Source organism: Leucopleurus acutus (genome assembly GCF_964270905.1).
Source record: "Leucopleurus acutus genome assembly, chromosome: 1".
NCBI classification, from domain to species: domain Eukaryota; kingdom Metazoa; phylum Chordata; class Mammalia; order Artiodactyla; family Delphinidae; genus Leucopleurus; species Leucopleurus acutus.
Window position 1 is genome coordinate 33,163,097 of NC_139142.1, and position 15,072 is coordinate 33,178,168.

The 15,072-nt window shown below is 44.0% G+C and overlaps 1 protein-coding gene across 1 annotated transcript in view; it reads right to left on the reverse strand.

The window, feature by feature from the left end:
- The window catches only part of LOC309961448 (DNA repair protein RAD51 homolog 2-like), a 209,112-nt gene that overhangs the window by 40,673 nt on the left and 153,367 nt on the right, over positions 1-15,072 (reverse strand). The window contains exon 3 of the mRNA XM_082838722.1: positions 11,780-11,883. Within this exon, the coding sequence (XP_082694848.1) occupies positions 11,780-11,883 (104 nt within the window). The remainder of the gene's footprint in view (positions 1-11,779; positions 11,884-15,072) is intronic.

The window sequence follows — 15,072 nt, forward strand, 5'->3', positions numbered from 1 at the left end:
CAAGAGGGAGGGGATATGGGGATATATGTGTACCTGTGGCTGATTCACTTTGTTGTGCAGCGGAGACTGGCACAGCATTGTGGGGTAATTATACTCCAATACAGACGTTAAAAAAAAAAAAAAAAAGAAGAGCCTAACATTCCAATGCATGACCAGTACAGGACTCTATGTCTGCAGAGAATACTGTCTAAATAGCTACAAACAAGAGAGAACAGCGTGGTATGAGCACAGCTGTCAAAGGGGTGAGGCCACATTGGATCTATTGAACTTGTATTTTAAGGAGGCACCTGTAAGAGAACACAGAACGGCCAAGCCTTCCCATTTCACTAGACAGTGACTGAATCTTCCTCAGGGTCCTGGGATAAAACTTCCATAGAAGAACTGACAACTCAGGAAGGATTTAAAAGGTAAACCATGGCACTGACTACTCTGTGGGGAAAGTGACTGCAAGGAAAGCGTAAAGAGGCAGGTATGGCTTATATGTCATTCTGCATCGTCCGTGAGGGAAGGGATGTCTCCCCACCACCGTACCTCCTAGCCTGCAGGTTCTCACTGGAGGAGACCATGAACAGCTAGGCACAGATCTGTCCCCACTGTGGGCAAGAATCCACAGAGACTATCTCTTTCTGCTTTGACGATACACGGCAGAACACTGAAGCCAAATCGGAACGTGGAGAAGACTCTGGCTGGAACGGCCGGAACTCGGAAGTTGAGAGAGCAAGGGCCAGGATGCCCCCTGAATGGATGGCGAGATCCAGAGGACCATGTCCCATGGAGCTCATTCTTCCTCAAGGGTGTTCCGTTGCCACCCAGAGCCACATTGTCATAGGACATAACTAACGATTATTTAACAGAGATAGACAAAGCTCTCTTAAGACAATGACTCATTTCACTCTTTGAAGGGAGCATTCTACCTGATACAACCATTGAAGGTGGCCACACCCCAGTGGCTGAATGGAGAAATGTTCAGCAATTAATTCCAAGCAGTGTGTGTGAATAATCTTACATTAACATGGGGCTCAGGACAGGATAATGGTTAAGAACAGAAGCATGTAGGGAAAAGAGTGTATATGTATGGGGGGACCCCCTTAGAAGCTATGTGATTCAGAGCAGTTTTTAAAAGCTCTGTAAACCTCAAGATGCTCATCTTTAAAGTGTACCTAGTAACACATCTCTCACAGGGTAGTTGTGAGGCTTGAACAAGAAAATGCCCACCAAGCATTTAGCACAGCAACTGGCACAAAGGAAACTCTCAATAAATGGTCGGGTAGACCGAGCAAAGCAACCAGGAAGCCAGGGCTGTGGAGACTTCGGGTGATCTGTGCTCAATCCCTTCCAGATCCACCAGATGCCTCAATTCTAACTTTTAGAGGTTTTTATTGATGTGCCTCTGTCTGGAAGCCTGACACTCAGAGAATTTTGTTACTTCGAGTCATGGATCATAATCCCTGCTCAGCCTCTCACTGCCAAGTCTGAGTGGAGGATTCAGCAAGTAGGCAGTGGGCAGGGTCACTGTAGCTTGGCCCTGCAAAGGTGTTCTCAAAATCACAGTCCCTTTGGTAACAATAAAACAAGGGTCCAAGACTCAAGCACACATGTTCTTTGTCCTAGATGCCAGAACTCTTAAGCACTGCCAAGCCAAGAAGTGAAATTTTCAGAAAGAGACCCTCTGTGGAAAAATCTCTGCTTCAGGCGTTTGAACTCTAAGGCAGTTGCCAGGAGCCACTGACCGACTTAAAAATCCAGGGAAGGTGACTGGAGGGTGGGTGTGGAGAGAGGAGCAGCAGGCTAAGAGGAAGGTTGAGGGAAGGAAGGAATCAGCAGGTCAACTGTACGGTAACTGAAAATCCCAGATTACCTAGATCAGCAGACATCAGGAAAGTTCAATGAGTTATATTGCAGCTGACAACCAATCATGCATCAGATAACGTTTAGCATATCATAGAATGTTATGGTAACACAACTGGACTCACATACATTCAAACCAAATGCTACAGACATATCTGATTCATTTTCCCTCACACCTCCATCATGTAAATCCTTTGCTTTCCATGCCCCTACACCTAATTTCATAAGCCATTAAGATTTTGCAAGGGCCTGAACCCCACCCCGTGCACTGTTCCAATTAGGCTGAAATGCAAACCAGTACTGTCCCACGCTGCGACCCTCACAGCCACAGCTGACCCCTGGGAGAGAAGCAGAGGTCACAGGCCCAGGCTGTGCACCACCGCAGGCAGGCATACTCCCCCATCCATAGCAACCAGACAACAAGTTCTCCAAGGTGGACCTTGCTTAGGCCACACATGTGACAAGCTGTGCTTTTCAAATCATATACACAGACAGGGCAGGCAGCATTCAGTCACATGCCAGGAGTCACAAGCCAAATAAACAGCAAGAAGCAGCCCATCCTCTCCTTCCTAGTGTCCCTGCCCCAGAGTGAGAAGTGCTGCTCTAATATGTAATTCAGTAAGCTTTGGAGGTAAGCTAAATGACATTCGCGATCCAGTCATCCTGACGGAAAAGTCAGAGAGAAAAATAATAAGGACTATCCGTTGTAAGCCAAAAGAATCATCACTAAGTTGAGGCTTCGTTTTCTAGCATCTCACTTTATTCCTAAATTAAAAATAAATCCCTGCATCTCAGAGAACATGGCATGGCCAAAAACAAAAACAAAAACACTTAAGCTCCGGAGTTACACAAACTTGGTTTCAAATCTCAATACTACTACCGGATACACATCATTTATCCTCTTAGCTCGGTTTTTCTGTTGATAAAAAGGTAGATGATGAGATCTATGCTAAAGGGCTGTCGCGGGGGCTCATGGAAAAATGTACATGGAGTTATCAAATATGACACCCACAAAGGTAGGTACTCAGTAAAGGCTAATAACCCCCTTCTGTTCCTGAAGATTAAAGAGGCTTTAAATTAGTGTTGCCTGGAGCACCAGAACGGAGAAAGGATGTTCTTCAATACCAAACAGTGGGACTCCAAGATGGTAGAAAATGGGTCCCCCCAGGGCCTACCTCCTGCCTCCTTTCCTCTCTCTGTCCCACTCTTGACTTTTCAAACTGAAGATGCAAAGACTAAAAAATATAACTACAAAGATTCTCCCATGCTAAGAAGACCAGACACACGAAAGACCAGAGAACTCCAGTTCTCTCAAACCATTGCACACCTTTAGCCTACAAAGATAGGCAACAGGAAGCTCAAGATTTTAAGGGTGACCCTCCCTGAGCACAAATGACAGTTGCAGGAGAGGGGCAATGAGAGAAGCCAGACTTGTTTGCAGGATTGTCTGTAAGTCATTCCACTGGGAAGTCCATGCTCACGGTGAAGTTCAACTTGGAAAAAGTCACTCATTCACATGTCTGGGCCCAAGAATTTAAAATGCTGACTTTTATCTGGTAATTCATTGCAATGTGGGGTGGGATGGTGCCTTTCAAAAATATTTGTCTGCAGAGTTCTATAGGACCTTTTCATGAACCACTGAAAGTCAGAGGAAATATAAATATCACATTGCCTGCAAACCTAGTAATTTGACTGGGTTGAGGACTTTTTTGCCCAGAGTTTTCCTACTAAAAGTCAGCAAAGTGAAAATAGCAACAGATTAGAAGTTGGGAGAATTTAATTCCAGTTCCATTTCTACTGCATAGCAGTTGTGTGACCCTGAATAAGTCACCCCTAATTGCTCACCCCCCTGTGAAGGGACTAGAAAAGAATGTGGGTCTGAGGACCACCCGTGTGAGAACCACTGGAAGTGCTTACCCTCCCTGAGTGGTCACTGGGGGTGGGGCCTGGGAATCTTCATTGTTAACAAACACCTGGGATTCTTAAATTCACTGTAGTTGACAATCACTGGCTAAGATGATCCCTAGAGGGCATCTCACATGGGACACTGTCATATTCTAAATGCTTTCGTTCTAGTGAAAGTGCTGTTTCATTTGTAAATCAGTTTGTAGTTTATGTAGATATTGAATCTTTCTCTCGCCTTTGCTTTTCCTAGACAAAGATGTTGCCTCGTTTCCTTCTCACTCACAGCTAACCAACCAAGGCTAAAATACAACATCCTGTCCAAACTTCATTTTCAAATGAGCCAAATAAATGTCAGCATCCTTGATTTCCAGGTCACTGCCTTGTCCAAGAGATCTTGTAGCTGTTTCCTATGTTGTTCCTATGTTTCCTTTGTCCCTAGCCTGACAATGAGGTCTTCAGTTTGGCTCCAAAGCCCTGCGTCTCTTCTACTTACTACAACGGCTGAGATTTCCCTAGAAATCTCTCGTTCATCTATTTGCCCTGGTTTACTTAGCAGGTTAGAACTGAGAGGGTCACTGAATAAGGAGATTTGGTACCAGACGGTGTGTAAAAATAAAACTAGTCAGAGCTGGAGGAGAATGACGGAGATGACAAAATACCTGTGAAATGAGTGGCTCATCGCAGGGGAAGCCACCTGAACATCCAGCGACTGGACCCCCATCCAGCCCCTGGCAGTCAGAGGCTGTGATCCTCAAAGAGGGAAATGAGGACATGCACTAAGTCTTCCATAAAAACAAATGTATTCAAGTTACAGCAGTATTCTTTATTCACAGACACATCCTTTCTACTTTTTGGTGTTAAATTACCTTTTCCTTTTTGAAATGGTGGTAACAATTAATTTTGCAACTCTAATTGATTAAAAAATAAAAGACATTTAAAACTCTATGGTGGTTCCCCAACCCTTGCTTTGGTTTGATTTTTATTTTTTATTGACCTCACGTGGCTCAAAATCTCCTAGGAACATGGGCTCTCTCTCTCAGTAGAGGTACATGGTCTATCACAGCCAAAACATCTGAAAGGGGCACCCCCATCAGAAGCATGGGGGCAGTTGTACCCCTGCATTTTTAACTGTCAATTTCCAATGGAACCTCTTCAAGGGTCAGTTTTCTCTACTTGACCCCATTTAGAAGTAGTGATTTTTGGAGCACACTGACTTTTTTCAAAGGGAGCCCCATGGAGTTTGGGTCTTTTGTTTTTTGTTTTTGTAAGTGGTGGGAAAGATATTGATATTTTTATTTCGAACGTGGAGATAGAAACAGGAAGTGTGCGCTTAGGTACGTGAGTTACCCTTTCTCCGTCAGAGCCTGTCTTTCTGCTCTGTGAGTCTTAGTTCACTGTATTCATTTGCTGTTACTACATACTTTCAGGTGGAATTTCCTTACATTTTAATACACTTACCTGGTGACCTGAAAAAAGAATCCCTTTAGAAGCCCCCCTTTTGGGTTCCCCTTTTATACATTCTTCCCGTCTCTCAATACCTGTTAGAGCACTTCTGATAGAAGAGTGTAGGCAGCAGGTTAGATTTCTCACTTGAGCAGCTCCGAAAAGGGAGGGAACATTTATACCCAAGGCAATGTACTTGGCTGGGATTCTCTGTTCCCTTTGCTATTTCTGCAGACATTTATGCTTAAAAAGAAATTTCTCCCACCCTGGCAGCACAGCCAAACTTCTCCTCTGGTTGGATCAAGTCACCATGAAAAAAATGTCTCTTTGCCTAAGACAAGCAGATGAGCTGGGGCAGAAAACAAGGGAACAAACATGATGAATGCCCTGGAACCACTTTACAAAGGTAGAGGGGTACATAAAACTATGACTTATATCAGGTAAAAACATCATCTCCAAGGTCTGTCTTTGTTTCGGTGAACGTGGATATATGTTTGACATTCCTGTCCCAGAGCTGCCCTTCAGCTTATCTGGGAGAAAAGATTTATCATCTTTTCTTTAGTTATTCAGTCCTTCATTAAGCCTTTCCAACCAGAGAGAGGAGAACTTAAGACCTGTGGAAGATAGCAGCAAAGATTTCTTATCCTTCCCTTTGGCCAAAGTCCCCAGGCTGTGTTCCGAAAGCAGCGGCAGAACCCCTCCCTCGCTCTGCCTTGGTCTGTGTTTAGGTCTCTGGCTTGCTTACACAAAGGAATTCCAACTAGGATTTCAAGGGAAGCCTGGCTCCTACTCTCCCACAGCTCCCAGCAGGCTGGTTCTACCAAAAGATATTCCTATATTCAATATTCTTACAGTATTTCTATAGAAGTATCTGCTTGAATTACAAGGTTTGATGCTAACGTTTTAAAATGACAATTACTAATACTTTAAAGGAACTCTGACACTGCAAAACTCAAATCCTATGGGGAAGAGTGATTTAAGTAAGCAGTATGTCCTTCTGCCGTAAGACTGGGTTCACGTATGGATGCAAGGAGTTTGCTTCTGCTTTCTTTTTCGTTTTCAAAAGACATGCATTGAATGTGTAAGTGTCAAGCATTTGCCTTGCCTCTGAGGGTACACAGCTAAGATTCAGTCACAGCCTTCAAGGGGCTCACAATTCAGGTTTCACAAATGCAAGACTAGAGACAGGTACTAGATTTAACCGTGGGCAAGACTGAAGGAAGAGGGGCTGATTAGGGCTGCAGTATTACAGACTCAAACACCATCACAATAGTCACAGTGATGGTATTTGAGTCTTTTAATACACAAAACAGACACTGAGCAAAGAATTACATCACCAGAAAGGAAACACTATATACTTCTAAGATGCAAAACATCCTGGGGGCTTCCCTGGTGGCGCAGTGGTTGAGAGTCCGCCTGCCGATGCAGGGGACGCGGGTTCGTGCCCCGGTCCGGGAAGATCCCACATGCCACGGAGCAGCTGGGCCCGTGAGCCATGGCCGCTGAGCCTGCGCTCCGCAACGGGAGAGACCACAACAGTGAGAGGCCTGCGTGCCGCAAAAAAAAAAAAAAAAACAAAAACAAAAAACAACCTGGGACATCGAGAAAAGCCTGAGAATTCAAGTAAGAATCAAGAGTCTGAGTAACAGCATTGGTCTTGTCAACAATTTATTGGGTACTTTAGGCTCTTCCCTCCAGTGTTCTGTAATTTCAGGGTACCTTCTAAGTAGAAGATGAAAATATTATTATAAAGTCCATTTAAATAAACCTCCTATACGAAAAAGTCACCTCTTTCCAATTTGTTGAAATAAGAGAGTCATAATATTTATTTCATCAAGGGGGTGTGAAGCTTAGTTGGGATTAATTTACTTCTTTACTCCTTCCAGGGCACTTAAAAATTTATATAATCCCATATGTGGTTTGTACAAACAGACTTCATGAGGATCTGATGAGAAATAGTATGAATATTTCATCAAGTTTTTTTCATCATTCTTTCAAGTATAGCCACCCTCATTCTAACTTTTCCAGTCCCTGGTTACAAGGCACCTGGTTACTGTGAGAGCTGCCCAAGGGAGTCCTCAGCCAATCCACTCTGCGTGCTGCTGCCTCATTCATCCCCACAGAACCTTCCCTTGCTGTAGCACCCATCCCCTCCTCTACGCTCACTGGATGCTTGACGCTGGTACAGCATGTACTCTTCACGTGTTTATCTATTTCCCCAGGTACACAGTGAACAACTACAGGACATCAACTTATACTTTGAATCTCTAGCATCTTACATAGTAAATGGCAGAGAAGAGCTGATTAAATAAACGTTTGTCAAATGAATGCATACACAAACCCTCTGCTTTTGTTAGGAGGCAAACCCCAGCCTGTGTCTTCTGAACATGCAACTTGCCCTTCTGTTGCTCTTCTTCTGCAGTTCATCCTCACCCCCACAGCTTCCCTGTCCTTTCTCACTCACCTAGTCTGATCTATTTAAGGCAAGAGGTTTTCAACCTTGGCTGCACAGTAGAATCACTGGGGGGAGATTTATAAACAAAATGAACACTGACGCCTGGCCCCACCAGCAGAGATTTGGATTTACTTGGTTGGGGTGCGGCCCTGGTGTTGGTATTTTGTAAGTGCCCCTGTGGTGAGTGGGAAGTGCAGCCAGGCTTGAGAAACTATGATTTAAAGTGATACTCGGGGCTTCCCTGGTGGCTCAGTGGTTAAGAACCCGCCTGCCAATGCAGGGGACACGGATTCGAGCCCTGGTCCAGGAAGATCCCACATGCCGCAGAGCAGCTAAGCCCGTGCGCCACAACTACTGAGCCTGTGCTCTAGAGCCCGCGAGCCACAACTACTGAGCCCGCACGCCACAACTACTGAAGCCCGTGCGCCTAGAGCCCGTGCTCCGCAACAAGAGGAGCCACCGCAATGAGAGGCCCTCACAGTGCAACAAAGAGTAGCCGCTGCTCGTCACAACTAGAGAAAACCTGTGCACAGCAACGAAGACTCAACGCAGCCACAAATAAATTTATTTTAAATAAGTCAATAAATAAGTGATACTCAAGTCCCACCTTCTCCTGAAAAGATGAATGTGCCTCTGACGAGTTTACCTTCCTCTGGCTTCAACGCAGTTACTGTTTTAAACACTTATTAGATCACAAATCAAACACTGCCTGTGACGGTATCTCAGTGTGAGTTTGCTCTTTAACTCACACACTGCATTTTGGTTCATCTCCCGTACCGGACCAGAAGAACCTTGAAGGCAGGAACTGTGCCTTCTACTCCTTTGCATCCCCACGCCATGCACGTGGTGGACCAAAACATACTTTTGATCATTAAAAACAAGAACAAAACCAAAAAACTGAAAACAAAACCAAACCAAACAACCCAGAATCCCTAGTAGAGGCCATTTCAATTCTACTCTAAGGATATGTCTTTGGTAAGAATAAAAATGCTGCAAAAAGGGTGGGGCAGGATTGAAGCAGAGGAGGGAAAGAGTAAATAAAAGTCAAATGGATAAAAAGCTAAATTAGTCCAAAAGAAAATGTTTCCCAGCTTCTTAAGAGGGTTTTTTTGCAACCCCGAAGCAGAATAAACAAGAGAATTAACTTGGCGAGGGCCCTGATAAGGAGATTTCTTTCTTGGTTATATAATTTTACGAAGTTTCCAGGGTGTAAAGAAAATAATCACCCAGGGAGGACTCCTTACCTTGGACTATACAATTCGGCTCTTGGGTTAATCGGCTCGAAGATCTGCTCAGCTTGACCTGACCCCCTTCCAGCCCTGTGGCCTCAGACTAAGCCTCACATGCAAAAACCCTGTTGTAGAGCTCAGTGTCATAGAAAGGGGATAAAACATAATCCTCATTCCATAACCTTGATCTTTTGGCGTAGTGGCCTCTGCCTGTGCATGAAAAAAAAAAGCTACCCTGGTATCTTCCCCAAGTGGCCGGTGTTCCACGGGTCTGCCTACCCTAGAATGATCTAGGCAAACTCTCCTACTAAATTGTGTTAAAGGGAAATATTTGGTGCAATTACCTTAAAGGGTAGCTTTAAAGTCTTGTTCTGTGTACATATCCCAGAAAAGATTTATCTTCACATGGCTTCTCTATTTGATCATGAAGTAAGACCACAGGAAGGGCTCACTGAATCATTAGGTACACCCTCTGCTAAGTCGAGATAAGGTCATCAGATAGGGATGTGTTTTCTATATCAGGGGTCCCAAACCCCTGGGCCATGGACTGGTACTCGTCCGCAGCCTGTTAGGAACCGGGCCGCACAGCAGGAGGAGAGTGGCGGGCGAGCGAGCAAAGCTTCACCTGCCGCTCCCCATCGCCCCCTATCGCTCGCATCACTACCCGACGCATCCTCCACCTCACCCCCAGTCCGTGGAAAGATTGTGTTCCAAGAAACTGGTCCCTGGTGCCAAAAAGGTTGGGGACCGCTGTTATATATCAACGTTTATCCTAGTTGCTGAGCCACAAATTTAACAACTGGTCCCGAAAGGCATGTACATTTCTATACATTAATCCAATGTATGTTCTTTTGCCTGGGGTGGCCATTTTAACACTGGCCATATTTTACTTTAATTTCTAATTATTGGTTGAAATCATGATTCAAAGATATTTAACTCTGCTCTTGATTGATTAGTAATGATAGTAACAAGTTGTCCTTTGTAGATTAAGATAACGTTGCTGACCCATCTAATAGGATATGAGTTGATAGACTGTCACTGATCTAGCCATGCTTTGCTCCCTGTTCTTCTTGTGTCTAGCGGTCTGCATTTGACCTTATGAGCCAAGAACCAAGAGCCACCAAAATCCTCCAGTCACCAAAGGTACCCAAAATAATAGCATGTGTCCTGCCAGCTACTTCTTGTTGACACCGACAAAATGGAAATGACTGGTTAATTTACTAAAGCAAAAGGAAAAGAAAAATGTGGCTCTTTTTATTTACTAATAAATGCTAACTAGAATTAGTAAAACTAGGATCTGGGAACCTGGAATCCATGGTACCATAGATAATAAACTGAATCATCAAATCAGTGTGTACCATCTAAAATCAAAAACAGAGATAAACTACAAGTTTTCAAGGCGTAGGGTTAAGGATCCGTGAAAATGAATGAATTCACAAGGAATTTTGCTTCCTCAAATTAGAGTTTAGGTAGTAGTGCTTGACAGTCCTGAATGATACCCCTGATAGCTGCAAACAGTATTTATTTAACATGATTTATAACCTAAGGTACAAACCAAAGGTCATTAGGTTCTACAGGAGCATTTTTTTTTAATTTTTTTTTTTTTACAGGAACATTTTTGAATGTGTTCCACTGAAAGAGAAGTGATGGATTTAGAACCCAGGATACTTAAATCATCAGGGAAAATGTATCACTGAGGTAATGAGCACGCCAGGGCCTGAAAACTCAAGAATGTTCCCCTAAGTGAAAACAAGCAGCTCTATCTTCTCAGAACATGGCTGACTCAATCATCAAGCTGGAATGTTATTTACACAGTCCCAAGCAAACTAAGAAGAATCCTCTGGTCTGTAACCAAGGGCACGCAGAAAGTTATGTCTGCAAAAGCAAAGTTTTTGATGATTCCTGATTCCTGGAAAAAGAGCCAGTTTACCTAATGCAGGTAAATGTTAACAACTTCCTTCCTACCACCTTACCCAGAAAGGACCACCAGCAGGATAGTTCATGCCTCTTTAATTAATAACTTGGATTTGTTAAATATTTAGCAAGGTGGGCAAGTCTGGCTTCTGAATTCTGTCCCATCTAACAACTCAGAATAATCACCCTGTCTTCTTCTTCCTCCCGCTGGCAGGAGAGGTCGTGATGGAACCTGGTCCACACAGCAGGATAAAGTTGAGGTTAGGCATCAGGAAAAATAAACTTCCTAATTACGAAACATTTGACCAAAGGGTCAGACTGTGGTGTTCCTTTCTTTGGAGTGGGAGGGGAGATCAAGAAAGATGTAGAACGCAACCTTTCCAGATGGAAGGGGGGAATTCTCACTTGAGTCTAGGATAGACAACATAAAGAGACAGCTCTGAGAGTCATTGTCCTTTTGATAAGCTCTGGCATCATTCAGTACTTTAAACTACTGGTTTATAAGTTAATGCAAAAGTACCCAGGATCTGGGAAGAGTTTATCCACTTAGCAGGGTCTGTGTGGCTTAATTATTTCAAAACATACTAACCTCAAGAGAAGGCAGCATTATTATTTAATTTGTACACAAATTATCTAGCCCTCAACAAATATCAGCTAAGAGAAATGATCATTCATTCACCCTTTAGAGGTAGAGAGTTTGAGATCCCTAGGGGTGTGGACCTTGGTCACTTACAAGCTATTGGCAAACATCGGGGGCAAGCTAACTCTCTGTTTTTGTATTTTTTTCCCTGTGGGTGACTTGTCTCCCCACTTTATTAGAACTGCTATTGAGGTAGGCAGGGAGGCTGGTTTCCTTACCCACCCTCTGACAGTGTTGGCCCAGGACAGACAGCGTGGCCAATGCTTTCAGAAGATGAACACTCAGATTGCTGGTATATCTTGTTCCCTGACCTTGACAGTCAGAGAACATTGTCAAAGCACTCACCTGTCTTCTCTCTGAACCAAGGTACTGGAGAATCAGCCGGGTGTTCACACTGTGACTCCAGGTGTTTCCTAGTGCAGCTGTCACACAGCTGGATCCAGAAATGCCTGAAACGAAACAGGGCAAAACCATGATTATGGACACCTTATCTTGTCATGGTGTTTCACATAAACAAAAGTCCAGTCGCTGCTCATTGCTCAGAGAGTACTCAGGAGCCCAGGTCTTTACCACAAAAGTTGATGAAGGAGAGAAGGAAGGGACTAAAAAGAAAAGCCAGCATGGGTTTCCTTCAGCCTCAATGAAAGTAACCACCACTGGGCTCAGAGATAACAGAGTTTATATCAATAAGAGGTTGCACTGCAAGGAAGCTTGGAGCCATTGCTAATACTAAATCAAGCCACTCAACATCCATGGCAGAAAAGCATGACCCTACTACACAGAATAAGAGCCAGTTATGAAATAGTCTTAGTTTAATAATGGCAGAAAAGCATGACCCTACTACACAGAATAAGAGCCAGTTATGAAATAGTCTTAGTTTAATAATGGCAGAAAAGCATGACCCTACTACACAGAATAAGAGCCAGTTATGAAATAGTCTTAGTTTAATAGAGTTGTTAAGACTTTTTCAGCTTGATAAGAGTCTTAATTCAATTTTCTTTATCCATATGGAAGCGGTGGCATATGTATATAAAATTCCTATGCCATTCCAAGCACGGAATGTACACGCACCCAGAAGAGGAATCTGGAAGATCTCACCAGTTCATATCTAATCTGTATTAGACATTCTTATCCCAAGAGAAACATTCTTTTACTTTCTAAGACTTTCCTATAAGGGGGAGGATCTGAAGTAAAACTTATCCGAGTTTCTAGTCTACACCAAGTTGTACTTCAGCTACTCTCTGACATCTCCAGAGCTTCACTGATCTCTCCTGACATCACCAGGAGGAACCCATTCCTGCACTCCTCCTGTTTCTTCTGCATTAGAGGCGGGCTCGCAAGTCCCAGCACTTAGAAGCCAGCCCCCACTATCATATGTAGCACATCCTGAGGTCTCCTCCAAACTCCTGTGCTCACTTTGGCCCTGGGCCATGAGATGAGTCTTAGCCTAAGGGGGCATAGTGGGATTTGTAGTTTGCCTTGTATCCTCAAGATGCCATCTCTTTCCAATGAGGAGACCAAGTACCAAAAGGCTGAAGTCCACTGAATCAGCTAAAGCAAAATGAGGGCTTGAGTTTCTCATCTGTTGCCTGCTCAGGGCATCATCTGATATTCACCCCTCTGTGTGGAACAGGAATTCCTCTTTTCTGGGTCAGCATCTTTCAGGGTGGCCTCCCAGCTCTGCATGGTCTTAAGCTCCTGGGATCAAATAGAGCAACAGATGAATGGAATTCAGTGGTTCTAGGCTGGAGGTGATTCTGTGGGTCACGTCTAGGTGGGAGTGCTGTGGCGTCTAGAGGGTAGAGGCCGGGGATGCTGCCAAACATCCTATGAGGCACAGGCCAGTCCACACCACAAAGAATTATTCCGCCCCAGACAAAATAGTGCCGATGGTGAGAACCCATGGGATAGCAAAAAACATCCCTATGTTTTCTCTGGTTCAAGCAGGTATGGGAACGAACTGGATGGCATCAACATCCAGGGCCTCAACAAACCTGGGGATTTCAGAGGGAGGGAGAATTGAGCGAAGGAAAGAATAAAGTTTAGGGTGACCTTGGCTCATCGTGCACACAATTCAAAACACGCACGAATTAATTTGAAAACATATAATCTAGACTGTGCTGATCTGATCACACCACTCCCCTAAAATCCTTCCACAGTCCTTGTGCCTGAGGATAAAATACTAACTTCTGAACTAGGTGTTCTGAATGCTTTGTCATCATCTTCATCTGCGTCTCTCTCTGGCCCCATTTCTCTCAATGGATGGTCCCTTAACCTCCTGACTTCTCTGTCCCCACCCTCCTTGACCTGATAAAGCTTCCCCCTCTTCCGGCATCCAATGTACTGGCTTCTTCTGCTTCTTGTATCAACCATGTTGAGTATTCCTTTTCCTTCTCCGCTTTTCTTCTCCCTCTCCCCTTAGTCGTGGGTGGACCTCAGGGAGCTGGCCATGGCCAGTTTTTTCCCTAACACCCACCTGCCTTCAGTGGCTGGGAAGGTAATGTACATCAATAAAGAGGCCAGGTGTCTGCATTTTAACACGTAGAAAGTCTTCACTACCACAAACAGATGTACTCTCTTCCATTTTTCTTGAAATACATGACCCTCTAAGTCTGTCTTACATTTCCCCCTTTTTGATAGAGACACATAACAGAAAATTATTTTCTGCTTTAAGAAAACCAACACTGCAAGGGCAGTGGCCACTGATGTTCCTTTTTCTTGCATTTTTGCCAAAAGCTTTGTCGAGATAATTCACATGTTGTACAATCCAGCCATTTAAAGTGTACAGTTCAATGGTTTTTACTATATTCAGAGTCGATCAACCATCACTACAATCAACTCTGGAACATTTCATCACCCCCCAAGAAACTCCATATCCCTTAGCCATAAGCCTCCAGCCCCTCTTTCCTGCCCTGGAGCCCTAGGCAATCATTAATCTACTTTTTGTCTAAATATTAAGTGTTAGGAGATGACGGGGAGTAGTGGAGACTGTGGTGAATTAGACATGATCTCAAGGGGACAGCCCCTGTTCAGCTCCAGCTGCTGTTGTCACATGGCAATATGAGTTCACGGTTAGCCACACCTTTTGATCTTTTAATTTTTAAAATCAACACTTTAAGTACAATCTTCTGATTGGAAAATGTTGGCTTATTTTAAAAAATTTTAAAAACACATAAATAAACATGCTGATGAGCCACATATGAGTCATTCTCACCAAGCTTGCAATGTCTGCTCCATATGGCATGTCCTCACTGTTGACAAGGACGACACCCACAGGTGGATGATTTCTAAGCCTTTGTCTCAACCTCCCACTTAACCTCAGCACCTGTCCCCCATTTTCAACCACAAGATCTTCCTGCCTGACATAATGAATTTGGGCACCATAAACTCAGTATCTTCAAATTGAGCTCATCCCTTCCTGTATAAACGTACTCCTCCTTCTTTGGCCTTCCAGTGAATCTGGCTTGAAACCTCAGTTCCATTTAAAAATGTCTCCCTCTCCTGTGCTTCTCAATTCCAAGAAACTGTGAAGACGGATTGATTTCCCCGTAAAGCCTCACTTACATCCATTCACCCCACCCCAACCTAGATCAGACCCACATTAGCTTTCCCCTGGGGGGATGGCTGCTGTCACTTTC